This window comes from Alligator mississippiensis, chromosome 2, assembly GCF_030867095.1.
Source record: "Alligator mississippiensis isolate rAllMis1 chromosome 2, rAllMis1, whole genome shotgun sequence".
Classification (NCBI taxonomy): Eukaryota; Metazoa; Chordata; order Crocodylia; family Alligatoridae; genus Alligator; species Alligator mississippiensis.
Genome location: NC_081825.1, coordinates 39,693,381 through 39,716,984, shown reverse-complemented (window position 1 = coordinate 39,716,984; position 23,604 = coordinate 39,693,381). Strand labels below are relative to the sequence as shown.

The 23,604-nt window shown below is 41.4% G+C and overlaps 1 protein-coding gene across 1 annotated transcript in view; it reads left to right on the top strand.

Annotated features, from left to right (window-relative positions):
- Positions 1-23,604, top strand: part of SEL1L3 (SEL1L family member 3) — a 57,164-nt gene that overhangs the window by 8,253 nt on the left and 25,307 nt on the right. The window contains exons 4-15 of the mRNA XM_014607631.3: positions 2,320-2,441; positions 4,974-5,089; positions 7,511-7,566; positions 9,064-9,196; positions 9,909-10,041; positions 11,217-11,363; positions 12,238-12,419; positions 15,367-15,546; positions 17,767-17,886; positions 18,109-18,249; positions 19,105-19,167; positions 22,074-22,250. Of these exons, the coding sequence (XP_014463117.2) occupies positions 2,320-2,441; positions 4,974-5,089; positions 7,511-7,566; positions 9,064-9,196; positions 9,909-10,041; positions 11,217-11,363; positions 12,238-12,419; positions 15,367-15,546; positions 17,767-17,886; positions 18,109-18,249; positions 19,105-19,167; positions 22,074-22,250 (1,570 nt within the window). The remainder of the gene's footprint in view (positions 1-2,319; positions 2,442-4,973; positions 5,090-7,510; positions 7,567-9,063; positions 9,197-9,908; positions 10,042-11,216; positions 11,364-12,237; positions 12,420-15,366; positions 15,547-17,766; positions 17,887-18,108; positions 18,250-19,104; positions 19,168-22,073; positions 22,251-23,604) is intronic.

Sequence of the window (23,604 nt, the reverse complement as noted above, 5' to 3'; positions counted from 1 at the left end):
CTCCCCCAAACCCTTCTGGTCCCCCCTAGTGAGTTTATAGATGGCCACATGGTCCGCCCTCAGCCTTCTCTTGTGAAGGACAGGTTCAGGTCCCGTAGCCTCTCGTTGTAGGGTCTGCCCTGCTGTCCCCAGATCATGCGGGTGGCCCTCCTCTGGACCCTCTCAATGTTGTCCACATTCCTCTTGAAGTGGGGTGCCCAGAACTGGACACAGTACTCCAGAAACTGGACACAGTACACAGTACTTTAAATAGCAGAAGACAAGAAGGATGGCTTGCCAAATGAGCTGAGGATCTGCCAGCTTTAGTAGCTGTAGACCCATGGGCTAGATACAGACATTAAGGAAGTCCAGGGCAGAATCAATCTAAGTTAGTGGTTTTCTATAAGTGGTGTAGTTTAGATAGGTAGCAAACAGAACACACATTCACTCTTGGGGATGGGAGGGGGGCAAATTTTAGACCGGGTTCCACCATTTTTAAACCAGTATATGTATACTGAACTTCTGTTCTGTTACAGGTGTAAACCAGTTTTATGCGCCAAACTTCTGTTCTCTTATGGGTATAGACCAGTTTCTGATCACTTATACTGGTAAAAGTGTAAAGTCTGTACCTGGTCTTTTGCATTAATAGTTTTTCATGGACTCAAGGAGGATGGAATAAGATTGCACTAGGTACCTAAGTCCACTGAGGCACCCTCAGTAAATACAATAGAATCTGGCCACAGCTCAGCGTTATACCCTTCTGTAGCATTATAACTGAGATATGTAGAGACATGGGTGCTGAGTCACCACTGTGTTCCATAAAGCCTGTCAGAGGGGTCACTGCACACTTTTAGTCAGGAGATTAAGGGGAATGTAGCAGTTGACCACAGTGGTATACAGACCTGAGGAATGCCTACAAAAGGCACAGTCTTTACATGTAGATATTCACTGTATCAATCGTTGTACAAGTGATTTACAAACTACTCTGCCTCTCCCACATACATATAGGAGTGATGTAGCAATACACATTATATGGGGGCACAGGTTTTATTGAATAACAATTAATCTCCCATCCACTTATCAGGAGTTACCATTAGGTTGGATGACCCATGCTGTTTTAGTTTAAATGAAGTTACACACTGCCATACAATATTCAGTGTCTCTAAAGAACAACTTGATACAAGTAAATAAAAGTAACATATTTTAAACGCATTTAAAATACTCGTATTTTTATAGTTTATAAAAATATGCATGTTTGATTTCACTTTTTAAAGGCCATTCAAACTATACTACTAAATGTAGTTTTCTGCAGAGTTATTCACCAGAGCTGGGATGTTCAAAGGACCCAAACCCTGGCCTAATTCTGCTCCAGTTGAAGTAAACAATAGCATCCCAGCCTATTGAACAGATTCTGCATTTTGTGTCTCAGACTCTCCACTGTGGATCTGCACCAGAATCAGCATAGTTTCTTCATAGTTTCTCCAGCTCAGTGAAGCATTTGATCCTGCTCTTGTGTTTATTGTTGTATGGTTTGCAAAAGCCACACCTTTATTTATCCTGCACAACCTTGTAACAGTTGCTCATGACCATGTTACAGAGGGTGGATTCCTATAATTCCCTCAAAGCTGACTTCCCACGGTGCATATCCTGTTTTTTAACTAGCACAGAATATTTGTTCAGTGGTTTCAGCAGCCAAGGTTACAAAGGCACCCACTCTGAGGATGTTTGCCTACAAAACTGTGAGCTGGTTCTCATTTGTCACAGTTGATTTCCATACTAGTGTAGGATCTGACAGTAGCTGAGATCTACTTCTCTGGCAGTGGCCTGATGAGTTTCTGTGCTCAGCTATTACCCACCTTTTGGAGATCTTTGCCATTAGGCTTTAGGTTGTAAAAAAGGGCTTTCCCCTTTTTCCTTTCAGAGTTTTGGTACCCAAGCACCCTAGCCACATGATCATCAGCCCCTGCACAAAAGCAAAAGCTAAGGGGCAGGAAGGCTGTTATGTCCTCCTCACTCCTTCTGTATCAGCAGAAAGGAAGGCTATGATCTTGCCATTGAAGATTTTGTAGGAATTTGCTCAAATCACTAGTGTAATCTATCACTGAGTTTAGAATAGTCAAGTATTATATCTGATTTCTCTCTGTACTACATCAGTGCACAGAAGCAGAGAATCAGGAGCAAGAATCTTGGATTCTGAAGAATTCTGACAGCTCTAGGTTCTGTTTTGAAGATCAGTTTGTAAATTAAAGCAGAGCAAGCACTTTTAAATTAATAACTTTTAAAACTCAAAATGATATTTATCTTTAAGAGTGGGTCAATTGTTTCTTTTTGCCCATGTAGGTTTACTATTTCAGTCTGGCTTTATTTGCTCCATCACTGCAAAAAGAACCTGTGTGGAATACTTTACTTTATTGACCCCAAAGAAATGTACAGTACCCCTGCTGTATTTCTCAGTGAAGAAGGTAAGTAATAGCATAAGGTTATCTATAGGAAACCTAATACAGTCTTCCCTGTGCCTGTAGCAAAGAACAGCATTTACAGGAATTTTTATTGTGTCTTTTTGTCAAATTTATCCCTCAGGGAATGCTTCATTTTAGGCCTTTTTCTGGGAACAGAAGATATCCAGAAGTCAGTTACACTTTGCTATGGATTGTCCAGCTTTGACCAACTCAGAAAGTGTCCATTTTTTTTCTAATTTTCCTTTCAAGACAATCCCACACTGAAGAACTAAAGGATTTAATAGAATGTTTTCACAGTGTTCAACATTATAGAAACACCATCCTTGAATGTGTAAATGGAGAAAAATTGAGTAGGAGTAAAGAACAACAGAAGTGAAGCTATTACTGGAATGTCGCACCCAGTTCTCAAGTCCACTATTCAAAAAGAATGTTTAAAAATTGGAAATGCCTCACAAAAGGGCTACCATAATGATTCTTATACTCCTCAGTCTATTTATCTTATCTCCAAAAAGGTGTAGAGGTGACTGGATCACAGTCTGCAAAGAGTAACAGAAAAAGTTGCTATTCACTGGTTGCATCTACCTGTGCTATTAATGCTATAAAGGCTTACTGCACAGTAAAGTACTGCACAGTAAGCCTTCTCTAAGAGCACATCTAAACGTGCTACCTGTTGAGAGTAAATCTGTTACCAATGAGAGTAGCCCAGTACAGGGCTGCTCCTACCCTGTGCTGGTCCCCTGCAACAGCCAGGGGCAACTCTAGGCTCCCCTGGGGGATGGCCGGGAACACAGAGGACTGGTCCTGATGCACACAGGGCCAGAAGAGCTATGCTGGCTTCAGCACCAGCTGTCTCCTGGACCTGTGCACATTAGGAAGGGTCCTGATGTGATTGGGGCCAGGAGACAGTGGCTGCTGCAAAGTTCTCCCAGCCACATGCACATGGGGACAAGCCCGTGCTCAGTGGGGCTTCACTGCGCAGCCAGGGGCTGGCCAGGTATTGTCCCACTTTTGGCGTGGCTCCTAGCCAGCCCCTGGCTGGGCAGAGAAATCCCTGAGTAATTAAGGGCTGGCTAGGAGCTGTCCCACTTCTGGGGCAATTCCCAGCCAGTCCCATGCTGGGCAGGGATTTCCCCAAGCTGTCGGGCTGGCCAGGAGCTGCCCCAGAAGCAGGACAGCTCCTAGCCAGCACCCTGCTAGGCAGGGAAGCAGAGTGCTCCCCTGTCTTGGAGCTGCTCAGCTCCCAGCTCCTGTGGGGAGCCAGGAGATGAGCAGCACTGGGATGGTGGGCAGGGAGCTACTCCATCTGAACACAGTTCAGTTCTCGGCTCTTGTGGGGAGCTGGGAGATGAGTAGCACCAGGATCGGGTTGAGTTCCCCATTCTCTTTTGCCCCTGGTGTTGAGGCTGACCAGGAGCAAATTTGCCCCTATTAAGTGTCTACACATGCACAGCATCTATATTTACAGGTAGCAGCTAACTGCAGCAGATGGTGCACACATGTAGATGGTGAGGCTTTACTGTGCAGTAGATTAGTCTAATATGCAGTAAAGCATCTCATGTCAATATGCCCATAGAGAACAATTCAATCTAGCAGTCAAGGCTATAGCAAAATCCAGTGACTAGAACTGTGGTTTTCTAGCTCTTTTCATTTGCAGACCCTTAAAAGATTTCAAATGGAGGTGCAGACCCCTTTGGAAATTTTGAATGGCGTGCAGGCCCCTTTGGATTTTAAGTGTGAGTATTGTCATTTGATTGGTCATAGACATCTTTCACAGACCTTTTAGACATAGTCTGAGGACCCGCAGGGATCTGCAGACCACAGGTTGAAAACCACTGGACTAGAAGATGAATTCAGACAAATTCAGACTGGACATTTTAATTATCTGTGAATAACTAACCATTGGGATAACTTACCTTGGGGTGCAGTGGATTCTACATTATATAAATGTATACTCAAGAATTGACATTTTTTCTTAAAATGTATGGTACAGTGCCACTGGACGTTCCAGGCTTGATGTAAGAATCAGTTGGAGAAATGCTATGTATTGTGTTATACATGACATTAGACTGCAAGATCATAACAATCCTGAAGACCTTATACCCATAACAGTGCCTGAAGACCTTAGATTCTGAATCTGACTTCTGCAATTCTAAATAATACAGTCAAGTTTTCATCCTACTTCTTCACATTATGTTAAATTCGACCTTTCTAGAGCCAGCATTAGTGCATGTGGCAAACAATATTTTCTTCCATTTTTATACATCATTTGCTGTTCTTTCTCTCGGATCCCTTCAGGGTTTTCTTGAACGCAACGCAATTCTGTTTATGTATACCTAGAGCATATGTCTCACACACGTTCAGCATTTCCTGTTCATTCTGGTAGAGACAGGTGGCTGGTTGGTGATTTCTCAGATCTCCTCACTGGTGATGAACAGGACAGGATTATTGTAAACAGCATTTGAGGAAGCCAGCTTTTAGCATTAGTATTTTCATAATTTTCTATTGCCTTGTTGTCCTTCATTGTTCTTTTGTCAGGTTACATTCATATTCAGATGCACCTTGTTGAAGGAGAAGACACTGCAGTGGTAACTAGTTTCAGCCTTCCTCTCAAACAGTGGTTTCGTCTAGATCTCTCTTTTGAGGGTGGACAGGTATGTGTGCTGGTACAGCTGCTGAATGATAGTAGCATGGTTGGGGTTTGCAGAGGGTTATTTATATTTAATTGTCACTAACAAACCCATTAATAAACTGGGCTAAGGGACATTCCCTGATGTACACATGTTCATACATCAAAGAATGAGAGACCCAAGATTTGAAATGACATATTTTGACCTGGGGCTAATGTTTATCACCAGTCCATACATATGAATCAATCACGGTGCATCCACATCACAAAGTTTTCCAGCGGTGATGTAAGTACTGGTGTAGACTGAGCTCTGATGTTTTCCCTGTTGTGCCAAGAAAACTAAGGCCATATCTACATGGTAAATTTCCTGTGCCAGCAGCACCCTCAGACATGTTGTGCTGCCTCCTGTAACAGTAGAGCTGTATAGTGCTGCAGGTGAGCTAAATAACATAACAGCCATTTGCAGACACAGCTACATTGTTTCTAGTTTAGGAAGCAGCACCAGGGAGCTGTGTAGACATGGTCTAAAATATCTTCAGCCCTATTTAGGATTGAGTTAATGCTGTTTCTGGCTCTAGTGTAGCTGTGCAGCTGCTGGGAAAGAGTGACAAAGTTTTCTAGTGCAAACAAGGTCTTTGATGTTATGGTTAATTTTTTCCTCTTATTGGAAGTGCCTCAGTCTCCTCAAGTGCCTCCTGTCTCTCTCCAGTAATCCAAAAACTGCTCTAATCAAAGCAGCTCTCCTTTATAACTCATCCCAAAACCATATGCCTTCTTTAACTTGTTGCGTGCACGCAGAGAGCCAATAGAACACTGTTAAGAAGGACTGTGTTACAAAACCCATGGCCCATACACAAAATATTCTGTAAAGCCCTGTAATTTTAATTATATTTTTTTCACCAGGCTATCAAAAAATACATCTGAGAACAAGAGATTGTTTCTTTGCCACCAACCACTAGGCCTATTACCACTAGAGCTATGTAAGGAAAGAAATGTAGAGACCTGTTTTGTTCAAAATATTTTAAAATTAGTTTTTTAATTGAGAAGACAATCCTGGCAAATTTTACACCTAAAGCTAAAAGACTGATAAACTAGAACTAACATTTTACAATGACAGCACTTGTGTAACCTTAATTACAGGTATGTCTTTGCACTCCACCTGTAATATAAATATGTACATGAAAAAGGTCAAAGTTCTAAAAAGCAGCCTACCTCATTTCAAAAAATAAAAATTGAGAGTTAATTTGCATTTCTGTTATCTCATTTATTGTCAATATGTTCAGTTTCCTACCTCAGTTGTTAAAGAGGGAATTAAAAAAAAATTAAAAACATTTTTTTATTTCCTGTTTTATCTGTTTGGAACTAGTGTTTCATTCAGGTGGAAGGAGAAGAGGACATAGTGTAAAACCTATTTCAGGTGCAAATGTGAATGGAATTGTCAATATTAACATAAGGTGTATTGGTCCTTTCCTGTTTGAGGATTTGCTGGCCTCTTAGATAAGTACATTAAGAAATTATTCTGCTATCTGAGAGCAGATAACATGTTTAATTCATACAGGTGTGAGGTAAAACTTCAAATTTTATGGCTGCATAATTTTTTTCCACTAAGAAACAGGAAGGGAACATGAGAGGTTTAATCTGATTTTCTGTAGAAAGGGAAACAGTCATTTACTGTGCAGAGTCAGCTACTGGAAAGATATCTAGTGGTCAGAGCCATAGCTTGGGACTTTGGAGACCCAGATGTAACACCCTGCTCTGCCTTAGATTTCCTGTGACAAATGGCTAAGGCTCCCATCTTCTGAGGGATTTAGACATCTAACTTTTCTTTAAGCACCTAGCTTCTATTGATCAGGTCCATCCTGTTCAGTATGGCTCTAGTCAACATGAATGCATTAGTGAGGGATTATTATTCCTATTTTATATATGAGAAATTGAGGCATAAAGAGGTTCCAGGCCTGTTTTTGTGAAGATATTTTTGTGCCTAGGGATGCAGATAAATGCCTACTTATAGATGTGTCTGCAGCAGTATGGAAATGTAATCACCTCTAGATTTTGGGGGAATGGAGGGGCAGAAGGGGCAAGAAGGGAAGGATAGAGTAAAACAGTGGAGGTATAGATATGAACTTTTAAGAATTTTTGTGAAGTATAATGTCTTAACAACAAAAATACTGGAGAGAGATAACTGATATAAGCAACTTCTATGCCAGGACTGGAACTTTGGTAAATCAGTCAAATACTTTCAAGTGAAATTTCCTAATATAGTTCAGATATGAGAATTGCTCCTTGAGATATGGTGTCATATTTCTTGTAATATCCAGAAAGATGAAGCAAGATACAAATCTGTATTTTCAAAATTAAGAATTAAAGTGGACTGAATAAATGTTATAGGCTAAATACTGCAAGTCAATTAGCTATCACAACTGACATTTATTTTACACTCTTTTAGATAGAAATAAGCAGTGTCGAGAAGAATGTGAAAAGACAGCAGCATCAGTCCTTTGAGTAAGAAGAACCTTCTCCCTTGCAGATTAATGTGGTTAGGTGTGGGAGGGGGGGTATCTGTGCATACAGGTGACAGAGCTCCCAAAACTTTAGAAAATAAGTTTCAGTAGTCTCTCTTCACTGCTACAATCTCAGAACTAAATGCTGTTACCTGTACCCATGTTGAATGCTATATGGGTAATCAATGGAACTAGTTAAGAACTAATGCATTTCTCAAACCTGTCTATAGAGAGTGGTACAAAGCCTGCTGGAATTGATGGAAGTTGTGAATTTCAGTGGATTTTGGATGAGATTCTTGGAGTGAAACTGTCGTGCCACTGAAGTGACTGAAAGTTTTGCCACTGATTTCAGTGAATCAGGATTTTACCCTCTGGGTCTAGATCTGTTTCATTTAAGCTAGGGCTGTCCAATGGCAGCCCTTGGGCCACATGCAGCGTACAAGTAGTTTTTGTGTGGTTCCTGGGTTCCTATCTGGCCAACCCTCCTCATATCACTCCCAGCTGCTGCTGCAGCTGAGGTCTCTTGGCTCCTCCCTACTCCATCAGCTTTCACCTCCTCTTCCCAATGCAGCGGGTGGGGTGGCACAGCCAATGATACTGTGAGAGCCCAGGGTGTGCTGGAGTGAGGGACCTGAGGTGGGTACTGCCCACATAGTGCAACAGCCCCCTGTTCATGGGATGCAGCAGCAGCTGGGGGGGGGGCGACTACTGTCAGCTCAGTGCAGCAGTGTAGGGGCTTGCAGTAATGTGGGCCTTGCTGATGCACCACATATGGCATGTGGCCCCAGCCCCTTGAAGTTGGGCAGCCCTGATATAAACAGACAGCAATACTTCTATCAAATTTAGGAGAAAGGAGCATCAGGCCTCTAAAGTGCATGGTTGGGAGCGAATTCTTTATTTGTAGCATTTCATTGATTCTTACTTTCTTTTTTTCATTCTTGGATCCAAACAATTGAGTCATTTCTTCTCTTAAAATTGTCCTTTTCTTTCTGTCTTTTTGTGCAAGAATTTTAGGATAATGAAGAGTGTTATATATTAATAAATTATCTTGTAAACCTCAGTGTTAGTCTTTCTCCTTTCTATTCCTGTTTACAAGATTTGAACTGTGTAAAACAAATGTACAGCTAATCACTGTTAAAAGGATGTGCAGCCTACATTTCATATACCAAGCTATGGCTGACTTGCACGAAATGTGGGGAAAAAATCAAGATCTCTGACATGTTACTGATGCACAGTCATTCAGGAAGACACCTGAAGTATGTAAATCAGCAGCAAGAAAAAACTCAGTGCTCTTAAAATATTAGCTGGAAGCAAGATATTTTTCAACTCTTTTCTAGAGCTGGTCTGAGTAGATTGAACTGATTTTAAGACTAAACAGATAAAGAACAGGAATAGATGCTGGGGATGAATTAAAAATTGTCTATACCAGAATTGTAAGACACAGGTTTCTAGTTTACTATATCAAATACCCAAAGCATTTATCTGTCTTGTTTTGTAGTTTTAGGGAAGATTTCTATTTTGATGATACAGCTGGATACTTAGTTCTTGGAGGCAGTGTGTATGCATCTGGCATTGAAGGATTCTTTGGACCTGTGAAATACTATCGTCTTAGTGTTTTGGAAACAAAGCAGGTAAGTGTGTGTAGAGTAACAAAAATGATTATATTATAAGTTCACCTGTTGAAATGCCACCGTTGTCACAGATTGATTCTGAGTACATGGGTTCTAAGTAGAGACAAATTACAAAATCTGGTCACCCCAGATGATAAGCTTGTCATCAAACAAAATAGAATTTGAGGATTTTGTCAGTATGTAAACTCTGCCAGAAGTGATTTAACCCTGGAGCCCAGAGACCTCAGCTGCAACAGCAAGGCAGACAGGCTAGGGCACCTGGGCAGCAGGGCTGGATCTGGTACAGGTGAAGGAGACTGGCAGCGGCAGCTGAAAGGAACCACTGCTGTGGGGGGTGCTGGGAAGTGAGTCTGGCTGCTGTGCTGCCCCAGCCCCACTGTGTGCCCGGGAGTGGTAAGATCAGCTGCATGCACCATGTCCTGGGCTGCCCCCCACGCCTGGGCTGGGTGCATCCAAGGGACCCATTGCAGGCTGAATAAAATCCCTTGGTAGCCAGATCCAGTCCATGGGCGATATTTTGCTCACTCCTGGGCTGGAGGAATGCTTGTAGTTTGGCTCCTGGGCTATTTTCTACCTGAAGAAATGTCTTTTGGTAGAAATGAATGCCTGTACACAGCCAATGTCTACAAAATTTTCTCCTATCAAAATGTAAATAGCTATAGGTCTTGCAGTTACTACTGTTTTGATTTAATGGTAATTTGATTCTGTCTAGATTTCTAATCCTATTTATGACAGAGAAATTATGGAACAAATTGAACTCTACTATGAGAGCTGTGCAGACATTCAAGAAATAGTATCCTGGTATGGACACATTGTACAACAAGGTCAAACAGTGCATAAAGATTGTAAGTATTGAATTGTGAGGTCTGAATATTAGGCTCCATGTTATTGACTTCTCCTTTGCTTTATTTTTAACAGAGACTGAATGGTCACCTGTAGACGTGCGGGGATACTGCTCTACACTATAATTACAGTGCATCAGAGCAGACCCAATTAATCGAGTCTGCTGGAGTGTGCTGATTAGTGTGCTCCAACAGCCTCCGTGTCTCATGTATTCAGCATCTCCACACTTCAAAATGGCGGCAGGGTGCTTTAACTAAAGCTTGTCAAATGAGCTTTAGTTAAAGCTCCCCCACTGCCATTTTGAAGCATGTGACACTGAATACACATGATGCTGAGGGCACTTTAATTAGAGCAGCTCTCAAAGCCCCTCTAATTAAAGCTCTCCCATCCCCAGAGCACATGTAAAGATGCCCATTGTAATTTGATAATTGTTTTGTCAATAAACATAAGCTATGTGCATAGTAAGGGAAAAATATTGCTTTTGCAGTAATTATCATGGCTGCTGGCTGATTAAAACCATGTTTCTTGTTATTAGAAAGGCTCCCATTCTGTGGAATACTAACATAAAAAGAAGTGATATTGTTGAATTCTTTTAAAAGACAGAGAAATAAAATGGAACAATAACATGATTTCAGGCTAACATACTATACCACTCAAATCCTCCTATTTTTTTCTCTAACCAGAACTATACAAGTATTTTTGTAGCTGGCTGTACAAATATATGCTAAGTATACCATCAAATTCACAAATATTTTATAGTACAACAAAGCAGCTAGCCACCACTGCATACATATTTTTAAAATTCCCAACCATTTTCATGATTGTTTGGAATATCTATTCTATAGATGCCTCATGTAAAGGAAGCAAGAGGCAAAATGCTTACCCTTGCATCCATTCTGTTTCATAACAGCATAACAGTCCAGGTCTAGTTATGTATTGGAAAACTCATCATTGCAACACTATTATATATTCCCAATAGGAATTTTGTTACCATGTCCCAGTAAGACTGTGGCAAATGTTATAATAAATCATCTCTTTTTATTTTAAGTGAGCTTACCAGCATTATCACTTCACTGATCCTTTCTCTTCTTCCCATCCTATATGCCAGTTGTTAATCATTTTTGGAACATTATTTAGTTAGTTTAGATATTTTTTTTAGATATATCACTTTCTCTAGGTAAACAAGAACACTATTATTCATACCTGAACCACAAATATGGAGAGAAGCCCAAGTGCAATGCCTTTGTGTGGAGGAAGGCTCTAAGGGAGAAATATCACAGCTTGTTCAAGCTGCTGCAAGAGATGGATTTCAGTTCACCAAGCGGTAATCATGACTTTGTCTTGCCTTGCTGAAATTACTATGCAGTTGGTGTGTCTACACATACCCCAGACTATGCATTTGGTGCTATGCAGTCATTTAGTACTTGCTTTAGTACTGTGCAGTCCCAGCAGCGCACTGCTATTTTTAGATGGTATGTCGCCATAGCAATGAGCTATGGCAACATAGCTCATCGCTACAGCAATGTAGCATTGACATCGTGGTTTATGCCTGCTGGCACTATGTTGCTGTCACAACAAGCTACTTCACCATAGCTTGTTGCTACGGCAATGTAGCTGCACCAAGTATCACTTCAAATTTTAACTTAAGTCGCAGCAATTTTTTTTTAATTTTAATATCACCTAATTTAATGAAAGAGAAATTTACTATGTCATGATGGGATGGACATAATGCAAAAGATGGTCATGTTTCACATTTTAACACAGTTCCCCTGGACCAGATTCTGCCCCCATTGTTAATGTTGACCTGTCTTCTAATATCCTGTTCCATGAATTTCAATTATGCAAGTGTCTGAATTTTTTTCCCCTAGGACCAATTTTTAATTTACCCTTACTTCTGTTCTAGGAGTTTCTTTATTTTCAGGGTGTGCCTTAATCAGTAAAGTATTATTTTGTGTGAGAACATATGGCAAAAGGGACAGCCATACTAACCCAGTAAGGAAGGATAAATGAAACAGTTAAAAACATGACAACTGATTTAAACTGTTTTTACATATAGCAGTTAGTTATGTATTGTTTGTTGTTGTACTTTTTTAAATTTGAATATCACCTAACTTAATGAAAGAGAAATTTACTGTGTCATGATGGGATGGACATAATGCAAAAGATGGGCATGTTTCACAAAAATTATACAATTTTAGAAACTGGCCAGAAGATATTTGAGAAGGTTGCCAAAGATCTCTCCAGAGCTGATGGTCTAAGCTCCGTGAACAACTCAGTCCCTTTTTTGATGGATTCCAGCTGCTGTGGATACCACAGAGCTTCTTATTTCCTTGCAGTGATTTTTGAAATGGGACTCGGCGTGCCTGCGGATCCTGTAAAGGTAGTTTATTCATTACATCTGATCAACCCAGTTACCTTTAAAAGCAATTTACAAAATTGGTTGTATAGATAAAATTTGGCCCATTTGAGAAAAACAACGACAGATATTTTGGTAGTTTGCCCCATCTCAGTGCTAAACAATAGTTTCCTTATCCATGTCTTTCCTTTCTTCTTGCTCCTTTAGTGGGCAGCTGGTCACAGATACTTATGAATCCCCTTATGCTTGGGCACTAATGGCAGGGAAATCTAGTAGAGGGACTTCTATGTTCTACTGTTCCAGAGTGGCAGAATGAACAGATTTGTCACCCCTAAAAGAAGGTAGCAAAGTGAACAGGGGTGGAGGGAAAATCTTTTCAGGTAACTGAAGAAGCAGGGAAAATGGTCTTCTTTATATCCATAGTTACTTGCAGATGAGCATGCAGACTAGAAATGGACTGGAGAAAGCAGAGCTCCTGTCCATCCCCCTGAAGTCTGGTTAAGAAAATATCATCCTCAGGCTGATAGGGACAGCAGATCACAGGGTTCCTCCTGTGTAGATTTAGTTAGGGAATTTAATTAGGGAATTGGTTGTATAGAATAAGGAGGGAATGAGATCCTGGGTTATATTGTGCAAGAGTGAAGTTCTGTAAGTGGGCAAGGAGGGGAAACATTCATAAAGTTTTTGATAATTCGGTTACACTTCAGATAAGCATCTGAACTCCAAACTTAAGCATAGGTACTGAGTACATTGGGGCCCGAGGGCCCTGACCCCCTTCAAGAAGACAGTAGGGTGACCACCTGTCCCTAATTGAGCGGGACAGTCGTGAAATGGGAACATCAATTCCTGGTTCTAGGGTGCATGACTCTGGGACAGCATTTGTCTTGGATCCCCATTATCATGCAGGGATCCAGGTTTTCCACTCACTGTGGAAAAACATGAGAAACAACAGGTTTCCCCTCGCAGGCTGGCAGAGTTCCAGCCTACAAGGGGCTGCAGGGAGCGGGATGCAGGGGGTCCCATGTGCATATGGGCACGCATATGGCCAGGGATACAGCTCCAGGCAGCAGTAGAGAGCAGCTCTTCCAGCTGCCTGCAGGTAAGTCTTTGGGGAAGGGGGCAGATTGAGGCCCCCACGGTGAGGGAGGGAGTGGAGCAGGGTCTGGGCCTGGGGGTGCTGCCCAGCTGTGGGGTGGTTTGGTGGGCATGGCTCCCTGCCACTGTGTGCACTCCCGGGGAGGGAGGGAGGATGCAGATTTTGTGTGCAGGGCGGATGCAGGCTGCCTGCTGTGGGCTCAGGGCTCCTCACTCTGCTGCCCTTCCCCTGGGAGCCCCATGCTAGCCTCACTGCCATGGCGAAGCGCCCCCTGCCTGCCTGGCAGCAGCAGGGGCAGTGGCATAGAGTTGTGCCCTCCACTGGTACCGGGCGGGCAGGAGGTGCCTCGCCATGGTGGCACAGTCAGTGAGGAGCTCCTGGGGAGAAAAGGAGAAAGTTCTTTGTGTGGAACTTAAGATGCTTACAATGAGATTGCTGAGAGAGGCAAGGATTTCTTAGGGTGATATCTTTTATCAGACCAACTGTGTAGTTGGGATAAAGTTAGACAAGCTTTTGAATGCAAGACATTTTTCCTCAGGTCTCACGTTCTTACATTCAAATGTTATACATTTGAAAGTTTGCCTAACTTTATCCCACTGATATAAAAGAGATAACCCTAAGAAATCCTTGCCTCTGTCAGCAATTTTGTTGTAAGCATCTTAGGTTCCACACAAATAACTTTCTTCTCTTCTGGCCATCATTTGACCCAGAAGAGAAATCACAGGGATATAATTTTGATCTTATGATTGATTTGGGGCATGCCTTAAGTTCATAGGCACTGACTTTATTTTTGCTGGGGATGGGCAGGGGGTGGGGGGAGGCCTAAGATAATGCTCCCCTCCTCTCCCCCCATGGCATGGCCAGAGCTGAGCAGAGCCTGTGGATAATTAATCACATAATTTCTGGACCATCACAGCTACAACATCACACTTACACTAAAGAAATTGCTGACAGAAATTAACTATGAAAAGGTAGCAGGCCACAAAGCACTCTAAAGAATGCCGGGCCTGACTGGGTGTTAGTCAGCAGAAGAGGAGACGGGGTCGGCAGTGCTGAGAATCATCTGAGGCAAAGCTTGCCACATCCTATTGTGGTGAGAGAGAGAGAGAGATGTTACCAGTACATTGCCTTCCAGGTCCTCCCAATGGTGTTGGGAAGGCTTTAATAGCTAGTGCAGATAGGACAAAATGGTTTTCAGCACAGTTAGAGACCAGTTGGAGGGGGGGAGGTGGGATATGTTTTCTGTAACAGTGCTGAAAAATGGTTTTGTTTGATCTGCAGTAGCCAGACTGCTTTCAGCACCAGCTGAAGTGGGGCAGTGGAAGCCTCTTGCTGAAAACTGTTCTCAGTACCAGGTCATTTTTCTAGTCTAGGCAGCAATACAGAGTGACATTTTCAAATGCTCCTACTGCTTCCACTAAAGTTGGAGCAAAATACCCATTAGCACTAGTGCGTGAAGGCTATGGAAAATCCTGTCCTTAGAGCCCCATTTATAAGTTGATGCCTTTTAGTGTCCAAAGAGTATAATTTGAATTAAGTAGCAATGTATCAAATTCCCTACCCACTCTAGTGATGGCAGAATGACAAGCAGGAATACTCACAGGGAAGAATTGTGGAGTTTCTTTCATAGCTTTCTATGTAAAAAAGCAAAACAAAACAAAAAAAACCCTAATCGCTTTGAGACAACATTCTTAATATTTGAGACAATTCTGTTTGCTTATACATTCTATAAGGTGTAACTCCTGCATCAGCCAGCATGATGGATGCACTATTCCAACTGTGTATATTCTGTAAGACAAAGTGGTTTGTAGCTGGTGAACTTGTCATATGTCTTATTAATTCTCTGTTGCTTACCCTTGCTGATTTTTTTGACAGGGGCTGCTGTATAGTTTGGTTGGTGCTCAGGGGAATGACAGACTTGCAGGGTTGAATCTTGGATATAAACATTACCAAGGCATTAATAACTATCCACTGGACTTTGAGCTATCATATGCTTACTACAGCAATATTGCACTAAAGACTTCTCTTGATCAACACACTATAAAAGAAGATCAGGTAAAAAGATTTTAGATGTATTTGCATTTATTTTCCATGTTAGTAGTTTTTAATGCTTTAATAATATTCATTATTTAATATTCATAATTAAAGGTGGCTGAAACAATATGCTGAAACCATATATGTTAAATCAGTCATTTAAACAGAACTTTTTATCACCTGGGTATTTTACAAACACTAATTAGTGCTCACAACTCCCCACAACATAGATATTACTATCTCATTTCACAGAAGGGGAAAACCAAGTTACAGAAAAATTAAGGGCCAGATCCAAAAAAAATTGTAAGAACCTAAAATGCAACTTTGACAAAATTTAAGCAGCAATGCCCAATGGAGCAATCCACAACTCACCTTGGGTGCCTGAGTGACTATAGATGCCAGACTTTTCACCAGTAAATGTATTTACATGCCAAAAATTATGCTCCTGTGTATGCCCAGAGATGCCACCACCTTGGCAGAGTGAGCATCTGATTCCTACCTCCTGCCTAAACTGCTTCGAGAGTCACAAAATAGGTCTCCGTGAGCCTAAGTCCACTGAGGAGACAGATCTTGTAACTGTAATGGGCTTTGTCTTCAGGGATGGCTGCAGTGCTTCCTAGGGCCCTATGCCCATTCTCCTACTCTGGTTTCCCTCATCTCTCCTTCTCTTTCGCCTGCCATTTCTTGATGTCAAAAAAAGATTTGAGAGGCTGCCTTTGGATACCTAGAGTTTGGCTTTCAGTACCTTGCCCCACCCTGCTCATCATTAGGCTGCCAGTCAGCTCATCCTCACTCTAACTGGAACAGAGCTCTCTCTCACATGTCTGGCTCCCCTGGCCCAATCTCTCTCTCTCTCTCTCTCATCTGGGCCAATTTCTAAAAGAAAAAAAGAGCCAGCTAGTCACCCATATTCCAAGGAACAACTTAGATGCCAGGAATTAGGTTCAGGTAGCGAATCTCTCTTGCAGCTGTGCCTACAGGGGAGAGTCCAAGTCCTAAAGAAAAGCAGGTTTTAAGAAACACTTGGAGTTTCCTATTGGCTAGCTTGTGTCACCCCACTTAGCACAGTGGGTGCTGTGAGTCCCTTTCTAGGCACCTGACTCTGCCTGTTCACTGCATAGGGAACCACACAAGTGATCCAGTAAAAATATCACCCCCAAAAATCCTTGCCTCTCATATAACTTGGGTCTGTGAATTCCACTCCTGGTATATTATGTATTGCTTGATTGTTTGAAAGAAACTCATCTTGGTTTGATGTCTTGTGTGTCTGCAGGCATCTCTACTAGTTTTTATTTCTATAGTGTCTCTTCTTTACAGTTATCTATATATTAACAAAGGAGAGAACTTTAAAACTTTAACCATATCTTTTTAATCCATACCGAGAAGGTCTGGACAGTTGAGTCGTTAAAATTCCAGCAGCAGTCAGTCCATCATCTGCACTAATGCTTCTACTTCCGCTACCACCATGGGAACTACACAAGGGGCATGTCTACATGTGCCATTAAGGCAAAGCAATAAACTCCTGCGCTTATTGCGCCAGAGTTTACTGCTTCCAGGTGCTGCATTTACATGTGTGCCTAGGTCCACAACAGATTGAGCCAGATCGGAGCAGCCCTGACTGGCAGGGAGCCCGGGGAGTGAGCCTTGCCAGCCTGGGGCTGCTTCAACCTGGCTCAACATGCTGCGGAGGCGCTGGCTGGGGCACGAGAGTACTCCAGCACGCGGCAAGCTGGCAGGCAGCCCTTGCACTAAAGCACCCTTGTGCCCCAGCTAGTCACATCAACATTTACACATGCAGTGCTGTGGAGTAAAAAACTCCACAGCAGGCTAGTACTTTACAAGTACAAGGACAGGATTTACACGTACTACCCTGCTGCAGTGTTAATTAGTTTCCTGTAGTCTAATAGGGCCTCACGTGTAGATGCAAAACATTTACTGTAGAGCTAATTAGTCTACTCTGCAGTAAACATTTCATGTAGACACACCCAGAAAGTAGCAATAGAAGAGAGTTTAAAAAAAATACATCTAGTAGACATAGGGCAGTGGCATCTATGGCAGTCTGCCTGACAGTGCCATGAAGAAATGGCAAATGGTTTTAAAATGGCTAAAGAGGTTTCCTAATGAACTGGCCAATAAAGAGACTGTCAGAATGTTCAACATAAACAGGAAACATGTACTGTATTCACTTGGAGAGCATGTTGATCAATTTGCTGTTTGTGTCTTTTTTCACGCTCTTTTCAGGCACTTGTAGAAGCTGTTAGGCTAACAGATGATGAACTACTAAAATCTCAAACCAAAGAAACCGGTGATATCTTCATGTGGTTAAAATATGAAGCAGTAAGGGGAAATGCGGTGGCACAGGTATGGGCTGCAGCACAGCACATAGAATTCCTGTTTTGCTTCTCTTTGTGTTTAAGAATAAATTTTAAACATATTGGTAATGCTTTCACCTTTGTGTCTTAAACTCAGACCTTTCACTCCCTTCCTGACACCTCTAATGCCTGTGCAATTCTGAATACCTTCCCTTGTACTACATTTACGGTTAATGTGAATTAAGTTGGTAGTTGTGTTGTTTTGTTTTAGCAAAGAATGGCACAGATGCTTTTCTGGGGCCAGCAAGGAGTGGCAAAAAATCCCAAAGCAGCAATAGAATGGTATCAAAAAGGTGCCCTGGAAACTGAGGACCCAGTATTAATATATGATTATGCCATTGTGTTGTTCAAGGTAGGTCCTGCTTCATATTTTAATTTTGGAACTGGTAGAATTGGATCAATGTGTTTCAGAGTTTAGATTATTGAGAGAAGTTTGTATGTTTTCTGTATTAATACGTTATGCACGCGTAGTATGATGATACTCTTGTATTATTTGGACCTATTGGGAACTTTTTACAATTTTTGACCAATATTTGACCTGTCAATTGACCCAACTTCATTTGACCAGTCAAATACCCAACCCTAACTTAATTGTCCTGTTGTGACATTTTAATGCCATCATACCCATGCAATAAATTGCACCATTGTGCAGTTGAGACTTCACTGACAAAAAAGATTTTTTTCATGAGCAAGGGTAGTACTGTAGTTATGGATATGAAACAGACCCAAACTTTATTCCTTGAGATAGGTTATGTGCCTGTGCACAAAGAAAGTTCTAGGTTTTAAGGGAACTTGCGAAGGAGTTTATAGCAATGGAAGAATAGCAGTAACACACCTGACAAATAGTAAATCCCAAGGACATTCCTTTTACCCAGTCTGATATTTTAATAAAAGAAAAGTTCTGTATTGCGCTGTATCACATTAAGACAGCCATGCAAAATTGCCATTATAATTCAACCGCCCAAGCGCAAAAGATATTTCATGAGTGAGTTATTAAGCTTCTCTTAATATAGGATATTAAATTAGAAAGACATACACACAGCTTTTACTTTGCTTTTATAAGGTTGAAAAATGATTTGTAAGCTATAGCATCTAAGCCTTAAAACTGCTTTTTGAATTTGTAGGTGTAAATTTTCAACAGTGTATATTGTAGATCCTTTAATTATTTAATTATGTTTCATATTATTTAATTATGTTTATCATTTAGGGCCAAGGCGTGAAAAAGAACACAAAACTTGCTTTAGAACTGATGAAAAAAGCAGCAGCCAAGGTAAAACACACATCATAAAAATAGTCTATTGGTGCAGTGTTGTAAGTTTGAAGTATTATTATAATAATTAACCATAATGCTGTATAGTTGCTTCTCTCCAGTATGTTAGGAAAGCATTGTTATACAGAGGAGGAAGTGAGATGTATAAGATCAAATAAGATTCTGGAGTAAGCAGTAATTCCATTGAAGTTAATTGAATTTTTTCTGCTTTCACCAAAGCTAAATTTGGAGTAGAAAGTTAAGTGCCTTATACAAAATCATGTAGTGACTGATCCAGGATTAGAACTCAGGTATTTTAGCTTCCCCTTTCTGTTATCATTAGGATTACTTAGCTGGCCTGATAATTGAAGATACTGGTACACACTCATCTACCAGAATCCATTTGGAGAAAGAAATGACTATCGCTTGCAAGAAATCAGACCGAGAGATTTCATTACACTGAATAAGAGCTTGTTAATTGGAAGTGTAAAAGAGAATGTAAGGAGGGGTTAAGAATCAGACGAGGTTTTGCAGCCTGTACTTTAAAAGGGGTAACTTTTAGCTAATCATCTCAAAAGCATCAAAGGAACCAAAGGGTGGCTCTAAGGCAGGAACCCTATCACACTTGGGGATTGTACAAGCTCTCTCTGTGTGCAGGTTATTGCCTCTTGTGCCAGCTCTGCTCCACTAGCTGAGTCAGGTAGCTGAAAAAAGATCTCTGCTTCTTACTTTTCATTCTCCTATAGAATAGGGAAGTAATGGATGTACAGAGCTGCTTATTCCGCTATGCCTGAACCCCAGAACTCAAGGCTAGTCACACAAGGTCAGGGGTTCTCTCTCCCTTTTACAGCCCAGAACACTCAGAGAGGCTATGCCATAATATGGCCCATAATGAAAAATGCATGTACTTTTGCCCTTATTTGTAATGCTCAGGCATCGGGTACATTTATAGCTGTAAAACAAACTATTCAAACCACTCACAGTTTGTTTCTGACCTTAGCTAGCAAGTATATCCTCAATTACTAATCACCAGAGGGAGAAATAAAAAAGCTCAGAGCACTATTTCTCTTTGCTTTAAAACACAAGATTACCAGGGTGCATCTATATGAGACGTTTACTGCCCAGTAGACTAATTAGGTGTTCAGTAAACATCTCTGCCTCTACATGTGCACCCCTATTAGCCTGGAGTAAACTAATTTATTCCGGTGTAGAATAGTACTTGTAAATACTTGAGCCAGGAGAGCAGCCCTAGCCTGGCAGGCTGACCCCTGGGGCCCCTGCCAGCTGGGGCTGCTCTGACCCGGCTCCAGGTGCTGTGCATGAATAAACTGCAGAGCTTATTGCTCCAGAGTTAATTGCTCCCAGGCACATGTTCAAATGGCACTCCTGGGAGCAATACACTCTGGAGCAATAAGCTCTGCAGCTTATTAATGCACAGTAATAGCACATGTAGGCATGCCCCCTGTGTTCAAATCCCTGCTCAGGAAAATCCTGAGTCAACAGACTGACTTTCACAGCAAAGTGTAATACCTGCTAACTCATGTCCTGGCAAGCTACATACAGAAGCAAATTCCTGACCATTTCTAACCTGAAGATAATTCTCTTACTGTTGATTGTAGTCAGTGATTAAACCATATGTTCTAGTACACTGTTTCTATAAAGAGATCTGTAGCTCTGTAAAGAAAGATCATTGATGAATAGTTAATCTTCTGTTCAGTAAAATGTCAGGTTTGGGTTGAAATTTTAAAGGTAAATAATCCTTCCCTAGAGGGCCTTTGAAATATCCTACACAGTCTAAATTTCCTGTTATAGATAGAAATGATGTGAACAGACTGTAGCACAGCAGCCTTTAGATAAAAGTTTATAGTAACAAATAAAAGGTGTGAGTTTATGAACTGAGCTTCTTAGACCTCAGTTACCTTTCATATATGACTGCTTTTGGCATGGCCCCTTCAAAACCCAAGAGGGAATAGTATATCAAACCAGGTTTGTTGGCATAGTAATTGAACTGCTGATGTAGACATGGCCATCATACAATTTAACAGATTAAGCAAGGAAATAATCAAACAATGCTGACATAAAAAAAATTGCCACAGAAAAAAATATCTTTTCTTACTGCCTAATTACTGAGGCAAAGACAAGGCCTAATGACCGTATATGACACTGCCTTAAAAAAGATCTGAGTTGCTGTGGGAGGGCATACTTAGTGTTTCCTAAAAATGGTGTGCATTGCACTGGCCAATCAAATCATGTCTCTGGTCAGTAAAAATAGCATTGTGAACTTCCATGTTTTTGTCTCCCATTTATTTCTAGAACAAATGTAGTAATTCACAAGTGAAAATATTGTTCTGATTGGTAGTCCTGCCAATTCATCTTGAGATTTGAGAGTTACATCCTGGTGTTCTGTAGGGGATACCTTCAGTGACCCATGTGCAAACTCAGTAAATACTATGTAGTTGCACTAATAATGCACAGGAATAGACCCTTTCTCTTACAGCTGTGTTAGATTTGTAGGGAGAGCAAAGAGAAAACAGTAGAAATTTGTTGTTGCAAACGGATATAAACCTGAATGCACATAGTAAGCAGAGCCATAGCACAGCAAGTCATCATGCTCGCTTCCAGAGCAGAACCTTCCTTTAATATCCACCATGGTTCTGAAGGAAATGTCTTTTACTTTGCATTGGCAGGAAGAGACTTGATTTCCATACAAGGCCTCATGGAAGAAAAGATGGGAAAACAGGGTTCCAGTAGGAACATGCATAAGACTTTACAAAACCCTGAGTGACACAGTTTGGGGGAACTTTCAAGGACCTGTACAGAATAGCTTTCTAAAACACTGGACCACAGAGAACAAGTTGACATCAAAAGATGATCCAAAATTCAACTGAACCTGTGTGATCTGAGGAATGTTGTATTTTCACCCACAGGGATTACCTCAGGCAGTAAATGGTTTGGGATGGTATTACCATAATTTCAAACAAAACTATGTAAAAGCAGCCCAATACTGGTTAGAAGCTGAAAAAATGGGAATTCCAGATGCATCCTATAACCTTGGTGTTCTACATTTAGCTGGGCTTTACCCTGGAGTTCCTGGCAAAAATGAAGTGAGTAAATATGTGGTGATATTTCTTACAGGATTTAGTTTACACCTCTTGGCTTTACTCTTGACTATGCTATGTTCACTTAGAACTGGATTCTGACACCCTAAACTGTGGTGGGTAGTGCTTTATTCTGTACAGACTCAGTGGGAAATCAGTGGGACACCTTTTGGAAAGAGGAACTATGCAAACTTCCTGAGACCGTGTGTGTGTGTGTGTGTGTGTGTGTGTGCGCGCTTCAAATGTGTTTGTTCCTCTGATTTGTGTAGTTCAGTGGTATTAAATTTTTTGGGCCTGTGGGTGGCATGGGGCTGGTTCACAGGCTAGATCAGCCAGTACATGCCCAGATTGGGCCCCATGCTCCTCCCCCACCCTCCACTGCACACCCAGTCTAGAGCACAGAACCATGCTGTCCATCCTGTAGGGCTCCCTTCAGGTTTGGAAATTTGGCAGTAGGGGAGTGGTGCCACTCTGACAAATTTTTAAACTCTTGAATAACCCCACTGGCCAGATGACAGTACTGGGGGCTGGATCTGGCCCGCAGGCCAGGGTTTGAGCACCCCTGATGTATTTTCATCTCAAGAGTATGAATCATTTACAAGTAAAACACCATTTCTATGAAATGTGTCATACAAATAAGCAAAGGAACATTTTTTAAATAGTTGGATTTTATACCTTCTTGAATCTTGAAGTGGAGATTATTCTGGAGTAGGTCTTTGTCATTGACTTCAATCGTATTTTTCATGGGATAAAGTACAACTCAATGCAGATTCTACACCAGGATATTTCAGCAGTTACACTATCCTCACATTGTAGCTTTGGTAAAAACAGGTCATTGGGGTGAAAAATCTCCTTCAAGCCAGCTCTTAACTTAAATTTCCCTTTCAGAATTTGGTTTGAACTTACACTATATACTTCTGACACATATATTCCATTTTTGCCTTTCTAAGCTAGGGCCAATTGATTTCATTTTAGATTTATCAAGACAAATTGTTGTATTCCTAACAGAAGATTAAAATATTTTGGGTATGCTTCCTGTAGGTACCCTTTTAAAAATGCTGCAAAATTTATGATGAAACCTGTCATTTAGAGGTAGGCATGCTAAGATATGTCGAGACCCGGCCAGCAGCTCTCCCTGACTCCCACCCGAGCAGATAAGGGTCCGGGGCCTTAGAAGGCCATCAGGCGGGTACTTGTGACACTTGGAGTGGAATTAATTAGGTGGACGCTTATCGGTTGTAAAGCAAGATTATTTACTCACGCCGTTAAGGTGGTGAATAGTGGAGGTCAGAGATACTTTGGTTAGTTACAGCTTAAGGTTCGTAGGTCGTATGTCGGTCTGCATAAGAGTTCGTCGGTC